The following is a 20631-nucleotide window of genomic DNA, read 5'->3' as shown; positions in this document are numbered from 1 at the left end:
AAACCTCACAAATCCCTCTTTCAGCATTTACCAGTCTCCATGGAATTCACTAGCTGCTGGTAGTGCTGTTTGCAGGAATCCACGCCCTCCTCCAGGTGCAAGCGATCTGCTACTGAAAAGAGCTGGGAGTCACGGCTGTCCTCCAGAAAGTCATCATAGTGAGACTGGAGATTCTTCATGACCTGACGGTGCTCTCCAAGCGCCAAGGATCTGAGCTAGGGCAGAAAAATCTAAGTCTTTTACACCATCTCTACACTCTATCCACAATGTACTCAAGGAAAGGAATCTTCGCATAGGTAAAGAGCTTTGGCAGCTCCTTAATTCAGCTTTCCCAGAAGGCATCTATCATTAATTGAACAAGCTTCTGTACACATGGATTTCTTTTATTTTGTGATTCTTTTCTCAATTCCTAACAGCAGCAACATAGTAAATGCCAACATTAAAAAAAAAATAATAAGTTGGCCGATAATCTGCCCAGTTGAAATTGTCTTTTTGAGTAGATAAGAATGCAAATTCCCAACTCAATTCACAATTACAAAACTTTTTTTTTTAACCTTATTCAAAATAATGTAACCTACTTCACAATATACATCAAAACATATATATACAGTAATCGCTAGAACTACTTTTCATTCATCTAATAAAATAAATTCCTATGTAAAAATATATTACATCATATAAAATGGTGCATTAACTTACCCACTCACAAATGGACATATTCCACATTAGTTAAAAACATGCACAATTGTACTACAAAAAATCATCATATCCCATCACAAATATGCATTTTAACACATCACCACATTTATATCCTATGGATATCTTCTTCCTATACATATTCATATGCGCTACTTATCCATACCCATGGCCTTATATCTTGTTCCAGTGATAGATATATATTTTCATGTAGACTGAAGTAGGTTACATCTTTTTGATTAAGATTAAAAAAAAAGTTTTGTAATTGTGAATTATTTTATTCTCTCAGATTATAAAATATTCCTTCTTGGGAGATTTGTTTCCTTCCTTTTGTTTATAGATCTCCCCCCCCATCAGAGTCTTGTACTTTCAATCTTTTTCCTACCACTGCCCTCCACACCAATCCCAAGCTTGCTCGGAAAACGAGCCTTCTCACCTTCCATATCTTCCCACCAAGGTTTGTAATAATCCACCCTGCCTCTACATCTAGCAAAGCTAAAACTCTTACTCCCACGGTCTCCTAAGACATTTCTGTTTGCTGATAACACATTACAAAGAAAATAATGCTGGTGATCATTTTGTTCTAGATTAGCATCTTAATTTTGGATTTGGGTGTTCTCTTGGTTTTAATGATTAGTGTAGGTTTCTCAATTTTTACAAATCTGCTTCATTTTTTTGAAGGGGTTAAAGGTGGATAAAGGTGAGCCAGTAGATGTGGTTTATTGGAGAAATTACTTAACTGATAATTTCGTTTCCCTTAGTGTAGACAGATGGACTCAGGATAAGAAAATTATTCTTTACCTGCTAATTTTCGTTCCTGTAGTATTCCGGATCAGTCCAGACAGTGGGTTATGCCTCCCTTCTAGCAGATGGAGACAGAGAAAAACTTCCAGGGTGCCCTCTGATAACCAGTCGCACCCCCTGCATCCCTTCAGTATTAAGAATAACAAAGCAAGAACAACTGATGAATGGATCAAAACAGATTTCAAAATTGCAGAGTAACTTTATACAGAATTGAAATTGCTTGTAGACAAAGTAACCCGAAGAATCGAGAAACTTCGCATATTCAGCGTTGCAACTTCGAGCTGGCTAACCATATTTTCCATGCCGGACCGGAGAACCCTGGGTGGGCGTCTGGACTGATCTGGAATACTACAGGAACGAAAATTAGCAGGTAAGGAATACTTTTCTTTTCCCTGTACATACCCGGATCAGTCCAGACCATGGGACGTACCAAAGCTTTCCTAAACAGGGCGGGCCCCGGATAGCCCTGCTCGAATAACTTGGTTGCCAAATGAGCCCAGACCGGGAGGTTACAAATTCAAACGATAATGACGCGCAAACGTGTGTAAAGATTTCCACGTTGTTGCTCTGCATATCTCCTGAGACGATACCACTTGGCTTTCCGCCCAGGAAGTCACTTGTGAACGAAGTGAGTGTGCTTTCACTCCAACCGGAGGACACTTGCCAGCGCCAATGTATGCCGACAATATTGCTTCTTTTACCCAACGAGCGATAGTTGTCTTCAAGGCCTGGCTTCCTCGTTTAGGACCACTCCAAAGAACAAACAGATGGTCTGACAAACGGAAGTCATTGGTGACCTCTAGGTAACGTAGAATAATGTGTTTAACATCAAGTCGACGGAGCTCCCTGGACTCGGCCTCCGGGAAGCTGGCAACTCCACCAACTGATTAAGATGGAAAGCTGACACCACTTTCGGGAGAAAAGATGGCACCGTGGACAAAGTCACCCCTGAATCCGTGAAACGGAGGTACGGCTCTCTGCAGTATAGAGCTTGGAGTTCTGAGATCCTGCAGGTTGAAGAGATAGCCACGAGAAAAACCATCTTTAAGGTTAAATCCTTGAGGGTAGCCACCCGCATGGGCTCAAAAGGAGGGCCACACAGAGCTCGAAGAACTAAATAGAGATTCCATGAAGGACACAGACTTCGAACGGGCGGTCTCAGGTGCTTCACCCCTCTCAAGAATCGCACCAAGTCTGAATGTGAGGCCAGGGGAGCCCCATCTCGACGTCAGACAAGGGACCAGAGGGCCGCAACTTGTACTCGTAGAGAATTATACGCCAATCCCAGTGTGAGGCCCTTCTGTAGGAAGGATAGGATTTGCGCCACAAAAGCATGACAAGGAATAACCACCTCCTCAGAACACCAGGTATCAAAAAAACTTTCCACACCCAGACATAAGTGAGGTGGATGTTTTTCTGGCCCAAAGGAGGGTAGAGATTCCTGCTTCTGGATAACCTTGTCTTCTCAGTTGTCGCCTCTCAAAAGCCAGGCCACAAGACAAAAGCGATCTACCTGGTCGAAAAATATGGGACCCCGACGCAGAAGGTATTGAAGGTGACCCAGACGAACTGGACCGTCCACAACGAGATTGATGAGATCTGCAAACCATGGGCGTCGTGACCACTCCGGCGCTACCAGGATCACCACACCGCGATGGGCCGCTACCCGTCGTAGTACCTTGCCTATTAGGGGCTATGGGGGAAACACATACAGCAGAATATCGGGAGGCCAAGGAAGAACCAGAGCATCCACCCCTTCCGCTCCGTGTTCCCGTCTGCGGCTGAAGAAGCGCAGGGCCTTCGCATTGCGTTGAGTCGCCATTAAATCAAGATGGGGAGCTCCCCATCTGCGGACAAGTAGCGTCATTGCTTCTTCTGATAGTTCCCACTCTCCGGGCTCTATGCGTTGACGGCTTAAGAAGTCCGCCTGAACATTGTCCACTCCGGTGATGTGAGACGCCGCCAGGCGGGATAGGTACTGCTCCACCCAGCTCATGAGCTTGTCTGTCTCCTGAGAGACGTGACGACTCCTCGTCCCCCCTTGACGATTGATATACGCCACCGTGGTGGCGTTGTCGGACAGGATCCGCACCGCTCTGTTGTGCACCATTGGGAAAAATCTTTTCAACGCTAGACGAACTGCCCTGGTTTCTAGGCGATTGATCGGCCATTTCGCCTGCTCTGTAGTCCATAGCCCCTGGGCTGACAGACTGGCACACAGCCCCCCATCCAGCAAGGCTGGCATCCGTGGTCACTAATCACCCATTGTGGCATCTCCAAGTCCACCCCCTGAAGCAAATGAGTGAGGTCGAGCCACCACTCCAGGCTGTTCGAGGCGAAATCCAACAGAGGCAAGGGGGCTTAAAATTCCTGAGACACCGGCTTCCATCTGGACAGCAACGCCCTCTGTAGCGGGCGCATATGCGCAAACGCCCAGGGTACTAAGTCGATAGAGGACGCCATTGAACCCAGGACCTGCAGATAATCCCACGCCGTGGGAATTGTTAGGCCACAAAGGCGTACTTGGAACATGAGATTGAGTGCCCGATCCTGTTGCAGAAAGACCCAGCCCAGGCGGGTATCGAAATGTGCCCCCAGGAAATCCAGCGTCTGTGAGGGGATACGGCAGCTCTTGGCAAAATTCACCACCCAGCTGAGGGAGCTGAGGAGGGTTAACACCCATGTCGACCGATTGGTGACAGAGGTCCCGGGACTTCGCCCGGATGAGCCAGTCGTCCAGATAGGGATGGACCAAGATTCCTTCCCTCCGGAGTGCCACTGCTATCACCACCATCACTTTGGTGAAGGTCCGGGGAGGGGTCGCCAGACCAAATGGCAGAGCTTGAAACTGAAAATGCTGTCCCAGGATCTTGAATCAAAGGAACCGCTGATGTGCCCGGTGGATGGGGATGTGGAGATAAGCCTCTGTAAGATCCAATGATGCTAGGAATTCCCCTTTGCGAACTGCCGCTATGACAGAATGCAGGGTTTCCATTCGAAAGTGAAGCACCCGGAGAGCCTTGTTGACAGTCTTTAGGTCCAGAATCGGACGGAAAGCATTGTCCTTTTTGGGAACCACGAAGTAACAGAAAAATGGCCTGACCCATGTTCCTCTGGCAGGAATGGTAGTATAGCCCCGAGATCGAGGAGTCTGTCGAGGGTCTGACGCACAATCTGTTGCTTCTGCAGTGTTTCACAAGGCGAGAAGAGGAACCTGTCTTTTAGGGGGTCGAGCAAATTCTAAAATGTAACCGTGTTTTAGAATATCCAGGACCCATTGATCCGAAGTGATCTTGACCCACTCCTCGTAAAACAGGGAGAGGCGTCCCCCCACCCTGAGAACCGGGGAGCAGGTTGGCGACCCTTCATTGGGCAGATTTTGAAGCAGGGCTCTGAGAGGAACCCTCCCGGGATGGTCTGCATCCCCGAAAGGACTGAGACCAAGCTTGAGACCTTGAGGACGAAGGCTTCTGGGACACTGGTCTTGATTTGAAAAGAATCTGGCCATAGAGGCAAAAACTCCCAGTAAAAACGTTTTTAAATATATCCGAAGCAGAAAGCCTGTGAGGGAGTCAGTTGGACCGGGGGGTTAAAGGGGCACTTAGAAAAGATAAGGCCATCGCGGAAAGATTAAATGATTTCTTTGCTTTGGTGTTTACTGAAGAGGATGTTGGGGAGGTACCCGTACTGGAGAAGGTTTTCATGGGTAATAATTCAGATGGACTGAACCAAATCACGGTGAACCTAGAAGATGTGGTAGACCTGATTGACAAACTGAAGAGTAGTAAATCACCTGGACCGGATGGTATACACCCCAGAGTTCTGAAGGAACTAAAAAATGAAATTTCAGACCTATTAGTAAAAATTTGTAACCTATCATTAAAATCATCCATTGTACCTGAAGACTGGAGGATAGCTAATGTAACCCCCATATTTAAAAAGGGCTCCAGAGGAGATCTGGGAAGTTACAGACCGGTTAAGCCTGACTTCAGTGCCAGGAAAAATAGTGGAAAGTATTCTAAACATCAAAATCACAGAACATATAGAAAGACATGGTTTAATGGAACAAAGTCAACATGGCTTTACCCAAGGCAAGTCTTGCCTCACAAATCTGCATCACTTTTTTTGAAGGAGTTAATAAATATGTGGATAAAGGTGACCCGGTAGATGTAGTGTATTTGGATTTTCAGAAGGCATTTGACAAAGTTCCTCATGAGAGGCTTCTAGGAAAAGTAAAAAGTCATGGGATAGGTGGTGATGTCCTTTCGTGGATTACAAACTGGCTAAAAGACAGGAAACAGAGAGTAGGATTAAATGGACAATTTTCTCAGTGGAAGGGAGTGGGCAGCAGAGTGCCTCAGGGATCTGTATTGGGACCTGTACGTTTCAATATATTTATAAATGATCTGGAAAGAAATACGAGTGAGGTTATCAAATTTGCAGATGATACAAAATTGTTCAGAGTAGTTAAATCACAAGCAGATTGTGATAAATTGCAGGAAGACCTTGTGAGGCTGGAAAATTGGGCATCTAAATGGCAGATGAAATTTAATGTGGACAAGTGCAAGGTGATGCATATAGGGAAAAATAACCTATGTTATAGTTACACAATGTTAGGTTCCATATTAGGTGCTACTACCCAAGAAAGAGATCTAGGCGTCATAGTGGATAACACATTGAAATCGTCGGTTCAGTGTGCTGCGGCAGTCAAAAAAGCAAACAATGTTGGGAATTATTAGAAAGGGAATGGTGAATAAAACGGAAAATGTCATAATGCCTCTGTATCGCTCCATGGTGAGACTGCACCTTGAATATTGTGTACAATTCTGGTCACCGCATCTCAAAAAAGATATAATTGCGATAGAGAAGGTACAGAGAAGGGCTACCAAAATGATAAAGGGAATGGAACAGTTCCCCTATGAGGAAAGACTAAAGAGGTTAGGACTTTTCAGCTTGGAGAAGAGACGGCTGAGGGGGGATATGATAGAGGTGTTTAAAATCATGAGAGGTCTAGAACGGGTAGATGTGAATCGTTTTTTTACTTTTTCGGATAATAGAAAGTCTAGGGGGCACTCCATGAAGTTAGCATGTGGCACATTTAAAACTAATCGGAGAAAGTTCTTTTTCACTCAACGCACAATTAAACTCTGGAATTTGTTGCCAGAGGATGTGGTTAATGCAGTTAGTATAGCTGTGTTTAAAAAAGGATTGGATAAGTTCTTGGATGAGAAGTCCATTACCTGCTATTAATTAAGTTGACTTGGATAATAACCACCGCTATTACCAGCAACGGTAACATGGAATAGACTTAGTTTTTGGGTACTTGCCAGGTTCTTATGGCCTGGATTAGCCACTGTTGAAAACAGGATGCTGGGCTTGATGGACCCTTGGTCTGACCCAGAATGGCATGTTATTATTGTCAAAAACGCCTCTGCCCACGAAATCGATTTCTTGAAGTGTTGAAAGATCGGGAATTCCGTGGTCGATCCTCAGGGAGTTTATGCACCTTATTCTCTCCCAGGGACTTGATGATCTGGTCCAAATCCACACCAAACAAACTTTCCTTTAAAGGGAAGGAGAACCCAATCTAGACTTGGAAGAAGAATCTGCTGACCAATTCCGAAGCCACAGTAGGTGCCGAGCCGAGACTACGGAGACCATTGATCAAGCCAGGACTCTCAAGAGATCGTACAGCGCGTCTGCTCCATAGGCTATCACCGCCTCAAGGCGCTCCGCTTGTTGGGCTTCATCTGGTGGGAGGTCCTGAGCACCAAGCAGCTGTTGGACCCATCTCAAACCTGCCCTCTGCATGAGGGAACTGCACACTGCGGCCCGGACTCCCAAGGCGGACACCTCAAAGACCCGCTTGAGGTAGACTTCCAACTTGCGGTCCTGAAGGTCTTTTAAGGCGGCTCCACCAGTGACTGGTATGGTGGTCCTTTTTGTGACCGCCATCACTGAAGAATCCACCTTTGGTACTTTAAGAAGCTCCAGGACATCCTCCGGGAGAAGACAGAGCTTGTCCATGGCTCTCCCAACTCATAGACCGGACTCAGGGGCGTCCCATTCCTTGGATAACAGTTGTAGGAGCCTTAGTTTAGTTTATTATCATTTATATTCCGTTACATCAGACATGCCTTCACAACGGTTTACAAAGATCGAACACAGATATGAAATACAATATATCATAAAATAGTAACGGCTAACTATTAAAAGTATGAAATAAATTCGCTGTTAAAGAGAAAGATAAAAGCAAATAAAATCATATAAAACTCTAAAAGGGTACATTCATGACTAAAATGATAAACAGACAAACTCAAAATAAATAAATGGAACACTCTTAACAGTTCAGCGAGCCCAATTATCTAGAATTAGCGTCTCAAGTCCGGTTACTTGAAAATCATTACTAATAACTTATTACTTGGTGTTCATAGCTGACACTTCATGAAGAGGAAAGGTCTTTGCTGGTGGACGCAACCCCGCTAGTACTGAATCTCCCTTACAAGCTCCGGAACTGTCTCCCGAAGGATCCGGAGGCGCCTTGATATCCAACTTGGAAAGGACATGAGGGATAAGGTGCTCCAGCTCCTCCCTCTGAAAGAGGTGCAAAACTCGGGGATCATCCCCTTCCCGCTGCGCGTTTGAAGCGGTATCCTCTTGATCCTGATCTGGATCCGCCGCGGAGAACTCCTGTGGGCCAGAGTGGGATACTACCCGGACCCGGGAAGTCCCCTGAGGGGCTCCAATATCCACCTGACTCACCTTAGGAGGAGGGGGAGCCAGAGGAGAGGTATCCTGGTGACTCATGCGTGCTAAATATACCTTGCGCATAAGAAGCACGAAATCCGTAGTAAAAGCTGGTGGGGGAGGGGGTCCCGAGGGAGGCGCAGCCGGAATGGGCCCCGGAACTGCCGCCGCCCGCCCCCCCCCCCCCCCCCCCCCCCCGCGCGCGCGCGGGGAGGTCCTCCGGAGTTAATACGGGGGGAGCAGGAAACGAATCCCCATGCGGGCTGCCATTTGGCTGCGATCTAGTCTCATCTTCCGAATTCAAAATGGCCGCCGTTCCCACACTTGGCGGGAACAGGGCCGACCCCCCTGACGGACGATGCGTCCGCGAGGCCTGCCGCCCTCGAGCAGCCCTCCCCACCAGGGAGGCACCAAGAGCAAATCCCTTCGCGGAAGAGCCTTGTCCCGGGCTCCCCGCAGGCAGAGCATCGCACAGAGCGCAGCATGGGATCGAGCAACGAGGCGGGCTCGCAATCGCACTCCCCCCGAAACCTGGCTGGAGCAGGCAAGACGAACTATCCTCTGCTCCCAAACACTAGCCGCAACTGCCTGTATAGCAACAGACAGGGACTGGCTGAGGAAAGCCGCGCCTCAGCCAGTACTGCCCAGAGGCAAAAACTTCTCCGGACAGCCAGTTGCAATGCAGGGAGAGAGGCTTGACCACCAGCTTACACCCCTGCGAGCAACACCTACCTGAACTTAACAACAGGAGAAGCTGCAAACTTTCTTCCTCTCCGGGACTTTCACAGAGTTAATAATATGGCCCAATAGACCAGAAAGAGAAAGGTAGGGAAACAAAACTTCCCTCAAAGAACCTTACAAATTTCTATTTGTTGTTATATAAAAAAAAAAAAGAATTTACTATAACGAAATATGAGGGAAAAAATAGGGATCCAAACCCTTCCCCAAAAATTCCAACCCCCAAATTTAAATGGTTGTTAAAGCGGGACCGCAGGTTCTACCTTCTTTCATCTGCTGGAGACAGGAGAATACTGAAGGGATGCAGGGGGTGCGACTGGTTATCCGAGGGCACCCTGAAAGTTTCTCTCTGTCTCCATCTGCTGGAAGGGAGGCAATAACCCATGGTCTGGACTGATCTGGATACGTACAGGGAACAATAGGTTATATGCTCCCCTGCCAGCAGATGGAGACAGAATCAGGTTTCTTTTCTTTTCTTTTTTTTTTAATTATTTATCGTTTTCATATACAAACAAACATCAGTTTGTAACAGTAATACATGGCCTTGACATTTTAGCAATATTAATACTACTAAACACAAACAAATGAACACTGATCACATCATTATGTCATTACCACTATAATTATACAGTCAATAATATAGTAATTTCGAGATGAGACAAATTTTTAGGGAGATACATATCCATTACATATTTTAATATGAAGGAGACTTAACATAGAACACCTGCACAATTCTTTAATTCTTAACTAGATGCTGGGGAAGAAGAGGCTCGTTTCATTTGTTCCACAAAACTCTAATTGTTCAGGTATGAAAAAAATAAAGAGATCCTCCTGTTTTCTTATCAAACACCTACACGGAAAACGGTAAACAAGAGAGAAATCCAATGATATTACTTCCTGACGAAGGGCTACAAATCTCTTTCGTCGGTTCTGTGTGGTTAAAGCTAGATCGGGGAAGATCTTAACAGGTTTACCAAAAAAATGTGATAGGGTACTTGCTGGAATATTTTTTCATGACTAAGTCCAGAGGACTAGAAAAAGTTACCAGTAAAGAAAATTCGTAAGATCTCCCTGAAAAGGCATTTCAGATCTATTTAAATTTGCATTTTTTGATTTTGGTAAAAAAACAACATGAATTAATCACTGGTAGTTCAACTTCGATAAAGCCTAGCATTTCTAAAAGAAACTTCTTAAAAGTTTCTAAAGGTACTTCCCCAACCACTCTGGAGAAGTTAAGGAAACGTAAATTCAAACGCTTAGCATTATTTTCGAGAGTCTCTATCTGTCCAGATAAAAGTTCTCTGTCTTTAACCACAGCAGCATTAAACTCCTGATTCTTTTTCTTCAAGTATTTTAACTCCGTCCACAGAATTCTTTGTTTCTGAACTTGAAGGATATCTTGCTGATTTTTACCACTTATAAAATCCAGTTTTTCGTTTAAGCCCTTAATGTTGCTCGCCATTCCAGCCATTAAATCCCATAGCGTATCTAGTGTGACCACTGCAGATCATGCTAGGATTCCCAGGGACTCACCACCGGCAGCCTGTTCCTCACCCCCACACCTGGGGTTTACTGAAGCCAGTTCACCACTCTCCACCTCTGGTCTCGGGCCAGCTGCCTCCGTTTCCAGTCCCTCTTCGCGGGCCTGCAAAGCCCCCACCTCTGGACCAGAAATGATGATCTCTGCGCTCCCATCGCTCATTCTCTGCGCGAGTGGCAGGCTATGATTGGGACTCAGTGAAGCCTCCTCTCCCGACTCAAGCTGCCCGGTGCATCAGGATCCTCGATTCCTGGAAGTTTTTGTGCAGGTGAGGTCATGTACAGAATTATTTCTTGCTGAATTGGCGAGGGTAAAGGTAGGGAAGGATAAACCCTCACCTTACCCTTCCCTCTTTGGAGGCATTTGTTACAGAAACTCTTCTCAATCAGGAAAAGCAAGGAGTAACACAGACCACGTCCTCAGTCTATGCCGCCATCTTACCTCTATCCAGAATCAGGTTTCAAAGCTGATGTCACCCTAGATAAACCCCTGCAGTGAACTCAGCCTTCCAGTATTCTCTTCAAAAGCCATTGTTCATACTATTGAAAAACTTGATTAAAACCAATTTGACTAAAAACGGACAACCAGAACTGTACTCAAATGCTGAATCTTGCAAAGGCTGCGACCTCTCAGGCCTGAATGTCCAGGCGATAGAACGTGGAGAAGGTGTGTAAGGACCACCAAGTCACCCTCGGCAGATATTGACGGGAGACAATAGTCTAGCCACTGCCCAGGAGACTGCCTGAGCTTTAACCTGAAAGGGTAATGGTTTCCCTACCTCTACATAGGCTCCCGTGACCACTTCCTTGATCCAGCGAGCTATGGTAGCCCGCAAAGCTGGTTCACCCCACCTCCTTCCATCATGAAGAACAAACAAGCGGTCTGGCTTGTGGACCAGTTAAGACACTTCCAGATGCCGCACCAAAAGCCTACTGATGTTTAAATGGTGGAAGAGGCAGTATTCTTCCATGTCCTTGTGCTTATCTAGGAATGACAATGAAACGGACTGATTCAAATGAAACTCTGAGACTACCTTGGGCAAGAAGGATAGAACAGTACAAAGTTGTAACGCTCCTGGAGTCATCCAAAGAAACTGTTCCAGACACGACAATCCTTGAAGTTCAGAGATGCGACAAACTGAGCATATCACCACCAGGAACACAGTTTTCAGAATTAACAAGCGCAAGGAAGGACTGCGCAGCGGCCGAAAGGAGGGTCCTGCCAAAAACTCCAATACAAGGTAAAGATACCCCTTTCAGAAAACGGGCCATGTCCGGATGAGCCAACTGGCGTGGTTCCGTTCACCTCACCCCTGAAACAGGAAAGAGCTACTACCTGGACCTTCAAGGAATTAAGGGTCAATCCTTTATTCAAGCCATCCAGTAAAAATTCCAGAACCAGTGGGATTTTGACCGGAGGGGAGCATTCCTCGCACCAGGCCTCAAATACTCTCCAGACCCGTACATACGTTAAGGACGTAGAAAACTTCTGCGCATGGAGCAAGGTGGTAATTACTGCCGCCAAATATCCACGCTTCATCAGGCGAGCCCTCTCAAGGGCCACACCGTAAGACAGAATTGAGTCGGATCCTCTTGAAGGACTGGTCCTTGCTAAAGCAGGTCCCCATGCAGAGGAAGGCACAGGGGGTCTCTTCCACAAGGAGTCTCCGCATGTCCACATACTATGGATGCCTGGGCCAATCTGGAGCTACTAGTAGGACTAATCCCCTGTGGTGCTCGATCCTGCGAATGACCTTGCACAGCAGGGGCCACGGAGGGGAGGTATATAGTAAGTCCTCTTCTGGCCAGCTCTGAACGAGAGCATCGATCCCCAGGGACCATTGATCTCTTCTGCAACTGAAGTATTAGGGAACCTTCACATTGTGAGATGCGGCCAGCAGGTCGATGGACAGGAGGCCCCAGCGATCTACCACCAGCTGAAAAGCTTTGGCCAACAACGCCCATTCTCCTGGATCCAGAGTTTCTCTGCTTAGAAAGTCTGCTCTGACGTCGTCTTTTCCTGCAGTGTGGGAGGTCGAAATCATCTCTTTCCATAAGGAGATCTATCTCCTGTGACACTTGCTGACTCTTGGTTCCCCCTGGCGGCCGATGTAGCACTGTTGCATTGACCGACATTATGCGGCCGCCTGACCCTGGAGTATGCAGACATGCCAATTTGACTGTCAGCCTTCCAGGCAGTTTATGTTCCAGTGTGCCTCTTCCTTGGTCCAATGCCCTTGGGCCGTCAGTTCCTGACAGTGAGCTCCCCAGCCCCAGTGGCTCGTGTGTGTCGTAAGGATCAGCCAGTTCGGTGGGGACAGGTTACACCCTTGCCCAGGTGAGCTTCCTGCAGCCACCACTGGAGCAGAGAACACACTTCCATCGGTAGGAGGAGGTGAATCGAATAGTCTTGAGACAGCGGGTTCCAAGGTGACAGCAGGGAGCACTGAAGTGGTCGCATGTGTGCCCTCACCCACGGAACTGATCTGGGTATGAACAGGAAAGGATTTTTCCTCTGATCGCATGACAACTTTGGTTCATTAAAAGCTTTAGCTGAGTTTTCAAAACTGAAGTATATTACACCACCTGGATCCCTCTTATCCCTCTGCTTACTGAGTTCCAACAGACCAGAGAGACACGACTACCCTTTACAGAAACCGGGCTTTCACTTCTGCAATATGATAAATCATTTATTTTAAACTATCAATCTGCATGAAATAAGACAAGTGGAAAAAAGTTATTTTCAGTCAGCTTCAAGTTTAGGATTGGAGTTGGAGCTTTTGCACTCATGCATTATTTGCCTTTCTGAAAGGTGAAGCAGACACTGTACCTTTTCCATGCTCCACCCTTGCACCAGTAGGATATCCTTTTGTAGATAGTTCCAAGAAATGAGGCTTTTAGTATTCACATGGAGCTGGTGCCACAGAGACATCACCTTCTGGTACAACTGCTCAACCCTAAAAACAGGAAAATGTCAGAAAAGGAGCAGAAGAAAAATATTTAAAATTTCAAACTGCTGTGCCAAATAATTATACCACCACTGTTATTCCTACAGCCCAGCTTCAGGGTCAAACAAGCTGTAGGGGACACCTTTCTAACAGACTCTCTCAATATGTCTGGGACTGCTCCCTTCATCAGGTCAGTGACGAGATAGCACAGTGTCAGCTAGGCAGGAGGCTGTCTGGAGGCGTCTCCTGAGGATCCATATGAAGAGAAGAGGAATGGAAGGTACCTGTTGGCCATGTCAATTGCTTCCTGGTTAGGTGCAGGAATCAGGAAGCACACAGATGGCACCATTGCCTCATTTCCTGATGGGCTGATCACCTTCCACTTTGTCCTTTGGGAATTATCTTCCAGTACACACTCCTCATTCTTACAGAGCGTGATCTATCAGAAAAGAGAAATTAATCTCAATCTAGCAGTTTCACTTAGTTTTCAGCACTAGGAGCACTAAATATGCAATTACTTGACATGCTTTATAGAAGCAGAAAAAGACTGTCCATCTGCACAACTGCTCATCTCCACGGTCCCATTGCCCCAACATTAGTCTACATCTTCTACCGAACCACTCGCCCACCACCCCAAGCCACTGCCCCTATTACCCCACTTCAGAGTCACTGTCCCATCATCCTGTTACTCTATACGCTAATGCTGAGCCACTTTCCCAATGCTGTTACCCTACACACTACTGCCAAGCCACTGCCCCTATGACCCCACTTCAGAGTCACTGTCCCATCATCCTGTTACTCTATACGCTAATGCTGAGCCACTTTCCCAATGCTGTTACCCTACACACTACTGCCAAGCCACTGCCCCTATGACCCCACTTCAGAGTCACTGTCCCATCATCCTGTTACTCTATACGCTAATGCTGAGCCACTTTCCCAATGCTGTTACCCTACACACTACTGCCAAGCCACTGCCCCTATGACCCCACTTCAGAGTCACTGTCCCATCATCCTGTTACTCTATACGCTAATGCTGAGCCACTTTCCCAATGCTGTTACCCTACACACTACTGCCAAGCCACTGCCCCTATGACCCCACTTCAGAGTCACTGTCCCATCATCCTGTTACTCTATACGCTAATGCTGAGCCACTTTCCCAATGCTGTTACCCTACACACTACTGCCAAGCCACTGCCCCTATGACCCCACTTCAGAGTCACTGTCCCATCATCCTGTTACTCTATACGCTAATGCTGAGCCACTTTCCCAATGCTGTTACCCTACACACTACTGCCAAGCCACTGCCCCTATGACCCCACTTCAGAGTCACTGTCCCATCATCCTGTTACTCTATACGCTAATGCTGAGCCACTTTCCCAATGCTGTTACCGTACACACTACTGCCAAGCCAATCTCCCCAATGACACATTAGCCTACATTCTCCCCAAACCATTGACCCACTGCTCCAGCGTCATTCCACATAAACTGTCCTGAACTCAGTATGCTTTGCTGGACATAACCCTACCTCTATCTGACGATAGTCACATATAGCTTTGATGGGCATGGTGCCATTCAGGACATAGTCTGCATTTCTTGGTTTTAGTTGGATAATGGCCTTTGACCTGCCAACAAGACTGGCAAGTGAACTCTTGCATTGAATGAGCTGCTCCTTTTCATCCTAAAAGGAAATGAAATGAAAGAAGTCAGAATACGTATCCATACCAGATGCCATGCTGGTATCTATTTCAGAGTGGCTTCCATGATCTTTTTACTATCAGGACACGTCTGAGAGATGACGCTCACATGCGTGACACACTAAACACATGATCATCATGGGACTTAATATAAGCATATGCTCTGCATCCACAGGAGAGCCCCACTTCCTAACAACGGGTGCAGAGCAGAAAGGAAAATTGGTTCTTACCTGCTAATTTTTGCTCCTGTAGTACCAGAGATCAGTCCAGCTCCCAGGTTTTGCCTCCCCCTCCAGCAGGCGGAGACAGAGAAAGTTTTACTGAGACTGCCACATAACATGAGGCACCACCTGCAGTCCTTCAATACTGATATGTACCCAAGCCAATATAGGAAGAAAAACCAATACAATTAATATCCCCTGAACAAGCAGTGGGAGGTGTAAACCTTTACTAAATAATCTTGCTCACTCAAAACAAAACAAAACCAAACCACATAGGACTAACCTGAAGAATGTCCCATTCTTCAGGTTAATCACAAGAGATCGAGCGGACTCTCCAGTTCTCCCTGTCCTCCAATGGGTGGGAGTCTGGTCTGATCCGTGGTACTACAGGAACGAAAATTAGCAGGTAAGAACCAATTTTCCTTCCCTGTACGCACCCAGATCAGTCCAAACTCGTGGGATGAACCAAAGCTTCCCTCAACGGGGTGGGGCCGTGAGAGTCCCACTCGAAGTACACGTTCACCAAAGCCCATGGGATCCTGAGCCTGAACATCCAACCGGTAATGTCTGGCAAAAAAGTGTGCAACGACTTCCAATCAGCCGCCCTGCAAATCTCGAGGCAAAACTTGCTGAAACTCGGCCCAGGTAGAATGAGCCCTTAACCCCTCCAGGACAGGGTGACCCGACAGATGCAGCTTCTTTCAACCACCGCGCAACTGTGGCTTTTGAAAATTTATGACCCCTTTTTTGCACTACTCCATAACACAAAAAGATGATCTGACAATTGTAAGCTGCTGCAAAAAGGCACGCCTTGTGTCTAAACATCACAACTGCAAACTTTAGAGGGACGGAAGCTATCCCACAAAAGCTGAACCCCCCAGGGTCTCGAGTCCCTGCTACAGAATCCGAAGGCCACGAGATGCCAGACTAATCTGCGGGCATCCCCTACCCTCCTGCTGAGCCAGATAACCCTGGTGAAGCAGAAGTATAAAATCGGGGGAAGAAGGGCAAGAAGCTGCAGGCAAGGAAGAGGCCTGATCCCCCACAGGCCCCGGAGCTAGCACCTCTTGTCTACTAGACCCCACTGCCCCCTGCCTCTCTAGGGGACACGGGTGGACAGAGGAGAGCCACGGGGGGAGATCCCCCTCCCAACATGGTGGCACGTGCGAATCCGTATCCAAAATGGCTGCTGCTCCCGATGCTTAGCAACCATCGGAAGGAGGGAGAGCCCTCCCCCCCCCCCCCGAGACGCACACAGAGCAAAGGCCGGCACGGCTGAGACACCCGGGACCGCACCGCAAGCCGAGCAGCGAACCACTCCCCCAAGGCAGGAGAAGAAAACCCTCCTCGCAACAGAGAAAGAGAAAAAACAAAACGGCAAAGAGTCCAGAGAAAAGAGGGGATGGGGGGAGCCCCAGAGCCTTAGCACTCAGCTGCTTCTCACAGCAGGGGCACTCCTCGCCTAAGGCTGAAGGGAGCTGTCCAGCTCTGGGAAAAGTCCCTAAAGGAGCTGAAAGCCACCTGGACAGCCTCATGGAGGGGAGGGATCTGGACCACCAGATTTACATCAAGAAGAATCAAGCATACAAAAAGGTCACCGACCTCCAGCTTATCCACCTCCACCAAACAGGGAAAGGGTCCCCTCGGGACCCAATCCCTGGGAGGCTCACCAAAAGAGGAAAAAAAGAAAAGTAACCGAAGACTTCAGGTTTATGCACCAGCCACCATCTGCTGGAGACAGAGAAAAATACTGGGGAACTGCAATTGGCACCAGGGCTTATCAAGCAGTGTCAGTGAGACTCTGTCTCCATCTGCTGGCAGGAATGAATAAACCCAGAAGTCTGGACTGATCTGGGTAGGTACAGGGAACAGCTCCTCCTATGAAGAAAGGCTGAAGAGGTTAGGGTTCTACAGCCTGGAGAAGAGATGATAGAGGGGATATGATAGAGGTCTATAAAATCTTGAATAGGATGAAATGAGTATACAGTGAATGGTTATTTATCCTCTCACTCAAAAAAAAAAAAAAGCTAAAATAGTAGCACATTTAAAACAAATCGTAGAAAGTATTTTTTCTCTCACTGCACAATTAAATTATGGAATTTATCGCCAGAGGAGGTAATGAAAGCAGCTAGCATAGCTGGGTTTGAAAAGGTTTTAGATACGTTCCAGGAGAAAAAGCACATAAATCATTATTAGCAATGTAGACTTGGGAAAGCTACTGCTGATCCCTGCTTGTGAGCAAGGATTGGATCTATTCTTTCGAATCCTGCTGGGTACTTGTGACCTGGATTGACAACAGTCTGAAATGGGCTGCTGGACCCAATGGACCTGTGGTTAACCACGATTAATGCAGCCTGTTCTGGGCAGTAAAATCCTGGATAATAAACACAAAGACAGATCATAGCAGCAGATAAAGACCAACAGGCCCATCTAGTCACCCATTCTCCTTCCCGTGTAATCTCAGGTCCTGCCTCTCCCTGGCTTTCTCCAATTCAGAGATTGCTTTTGCCTTCATTACCTCCCCAGGGAGCCCGTTTCATGCATCTAGCATCCTTTCCATCAAGAAATATTTTCTAATGTCACTCCTTAGTCTATCTTCATATTGTTACCGCTTTCTTTCCACTGAAATAGGTTTGTATGGGTGCATTATTTATATCTTTAAGGCATCTGAATGTCTGTAAAATTCTGCAGTGTATGAAGAAGACGGCACAAAACTATCCAAAAAGATACCCACCCAAGAATCCTCAGCTCACAAATAAGAAAGCATTACGGAAATAATCCAATGTTTAATTAAAACTTCTACACAGATGAGAAAAAGAAAGGTCAATTTTTCACGATTGTGGTTTCTCTTGCAGACCCACCATGGAATCCTGAAGAACGTCCTCGAGCTGCGCCACACTGCTGCTCTTATCACATGAATACTTCCTCTTGACTGAGTCCTGGAGATTGTGTAGGTACGTCTCTGACTCACGCACATCATTCACAAACTGTGAGAAGAAGCAGGAGGCAACATTGAAAACACAGCACACTGTGATTCAATTTCATCCCATATTCATATGCAAACACTCCTTGCTTGCTTGCTCCCACTCAGACATAGCTGCATTTACACTGCTCGTGGTCCTGAGAGAGCCGTGCATGAAGACATTTTCTGTGCTACCTCAGTGCTGTTTAATCAGCAATCACAACTCAGCGAGCAAGCGGCATTGCTTCAACCAAGAAAGAGCGAGCTCTCCAAGGAAAGATGTGCTAGAGGGAGGCTTGCAAGGGTAACCTGCCAAGGTTGAATGTGGACGTTCATGTTTGATAGAAAAGCCCCTCCATCTCTGAGAGGAAAGCTCACCATGCTAGACAGAATGCAGAGAAGATGCATGGGGGAGCCGTACCTGGAAATAAGCAGAGTTCTCCTTCAAATGTTGTTCTACACATAGGCACAGCTGCTTGATCCACTGCCACTGGGACTGCACAGCAGCACTATAAGCCTGTAGAGCAGAGACAACCATCAACACATGCAGCAGTCTCTCGCAACTCTCTGCTGCCAATCAGTAATGGTGGCATCTAGGATTCCAGTAGCCTCCATGCACTGACTTGGCCATCAACTACGCCATCTGGGAAAGTGGTGCAAAAACAGCAGAGAAAACACGTCCTAACTGCTGGCAAGCAAAAATAAATCAAGTATTTCTACAATAAAACTACTCGGGACAACGCTACGACCCTGCTCCCCGTAGCTGCAACATTACCTCCACAGTCTGTTTGGCTGGGTGACACTGCAGGGACAGCAGCTCTGCCTCTTCCTGCAGGCTCTGAATTGGGTCTTCCTTTTCTTCTAGCTGGAGAGTAAGTTCCTGAGAAACAGAAAATGAGACTGAACGCCCAACAAGTGGCATCTAGCACTCCCCCCGCAGTGGTGACCGAACGCCAGAGCTCCAGGCCTCTGCAGCCCATGGGCTCCGCTTACTCACAGTGAAATACTTTTGTTTGCCAGCCATGTTTGGATTGTTGTCGCTCCAGTCATAAGCCAGCTCCTCCTCTTCCTTTGCATTCAGCCAGATTAGTTCTGCTGTGGCAGGAGACACAAAGTCATGGAGACTCTGAAGGTGCCTGAGACGGAATCGCGCCGTTTCCTGCACGGGAGAGAACAAATCGGTCTGTATCTCTGCTAACCTGAAGGAGCAGGGCAGGAGGGATGTTCTGTCTGCCCATTCCCAGGCAAAATTCCCCACCTTTAGTCAGGTTAAGAGAGGGTGTCCATCTGCTGGAAGGGAGGCAACACCCATTCCTGACATTTGTGGTAAGAAAGGGCAGCCGGAGAGTCAGAGACAATTTTAGCTGGATAAATGCTACAAGGGAAATGTGCCTACTTATCTTTAGCTGAACTGCAGCATCACTCACCAGCAGTCTGCAGTACTGAGACTCCAGTTTGCCGAGAGTTTCACTATAGCTAGTGCGGAAAGTCTGAGACATTTTCACCTGGTGATGAGAGCAAATGTAAATTAGGAATTAATTTCAGTTTAAAAACAGAAATGTCAAAGTTGGTGGAGACAACCAATGGAACATCTGGGAGATTTAACGCCCACAGTGAAACCCTGCCCCCCCCCCCCCCCCCCCAACCCAGCCACATTCTACGGCACCATCCCACCCACCCTACCCGCTGCCACCCTGCCCCCCCCAGGCACATTCTACGGCACCATCCCACCCACCCTACCCGCTGCCACCTGCTCCCACCCAGCCACATTCTACGGCACCATCCCACCCACCCTACCCGCTGCCACCCTGCCCCCCACCCAGCCACATTCTACGGCACCATCCCACCCACCCTACCCGCTGCCACCCTGCCCCCCACCCAGCCACATTCTACGGCACCATCCCACCCACCCTACCCGCTGCCACCCGCCCCCACCCAGCCACATTCTACGGCACCATCCCACCCACCCTACCCGCTGCCACCCTGCCCCCCCCCAGCCATGTTCTACAGCACCACCTCACCCACCATCTGCCATTTATTTCTCTCCTGCTCTGCTCCACGATGGTACATCGTCTGCCACCCGCCTGATCTAGCTGTGGCAGCTCCCACGGTGCAATGCTTTCTACCTCATATATCCGGGCTTCCTGCAGGCTTGACCCTACTTCCTCCACGCTGGTATTGATCAGGTGCTGTTTCTCGAGCTGAGACTCCACACCTGGCAAATCACTTCCCCATTCTGCTTGCTCCATCTTCATCTGAAATGCCAGCAAAGACATCAGCAT

The 20631-nt window shown here is 47.5% G+C and overlaps 1 protein-coding gene across 4 annotated transcripts in view; it reads right to left on the bottom strand.

Moving 5' to 3' along the window:
* MACF1 (microtubule actin crosslinking factor 1) overlaps positions 1–20631 on the bottom strand; it is a 513108-nt gene that overhangs the window by 382405 nt on the left and 110072 nt on the right. For all 4 annotated transcript variants that reach the window (XM_029570961.1, XM_029570962.1, XM_029570959.1 and 1 more), the window contains 10 exons: positions 20476–20604; positions 19777–19854; positions 19347–19508; positions 19125–19229; positions 18771–18866; positions 18249–18374; positions 14998–15150; positions 13757–13911; positions 13355–13481; positions 32–215 (listed from right to left, as the gene is read on the bottom strand). In XM_029570961.1, coding sequence (XP_029426821.1) covers positions 32–215; positions 13355–13481; positions 13757–13911; positions 14998–15150; positions 18249–18374; positions 18771–18866; positions 19125–19229; positions 19347–19508; positions 19777–19854; positions 20476–20604 — 1315 coding nt within the window. The remainder of the gene's footprint in view (positions 1–31; positions 216–13354; positions 13482–13756; positions 13912–14997; positions 15151–18248; positions 18375–18770; positions 18867–19124; positions 19230–19346; positions 19509–19776; positions 19855–20475; positions 20605–20631) is intronic.

The sequence above is a fragment of the Rhinatrema bivittatum genome, chromosome 11, assembly GCF_901001135.1.
Source record: "Rhinatrema bivittatum chromosome 11, aRhiBiv1.1, whole genome shotgun sequence".
NCBI classification, from domain to species: domain Eukaryota; kingdom Metazoa; phylum Chordata; class Amphibia; order Gymnophiona; family Rhinatrematidae; genus Rhinatrema; species Rhinatrema bivittatum.
The sequence above is the reverse complement of the archived record's forward strand: the minus strand, read 5'-3'. Positions and strand labels throughout refer to the sequence as shown.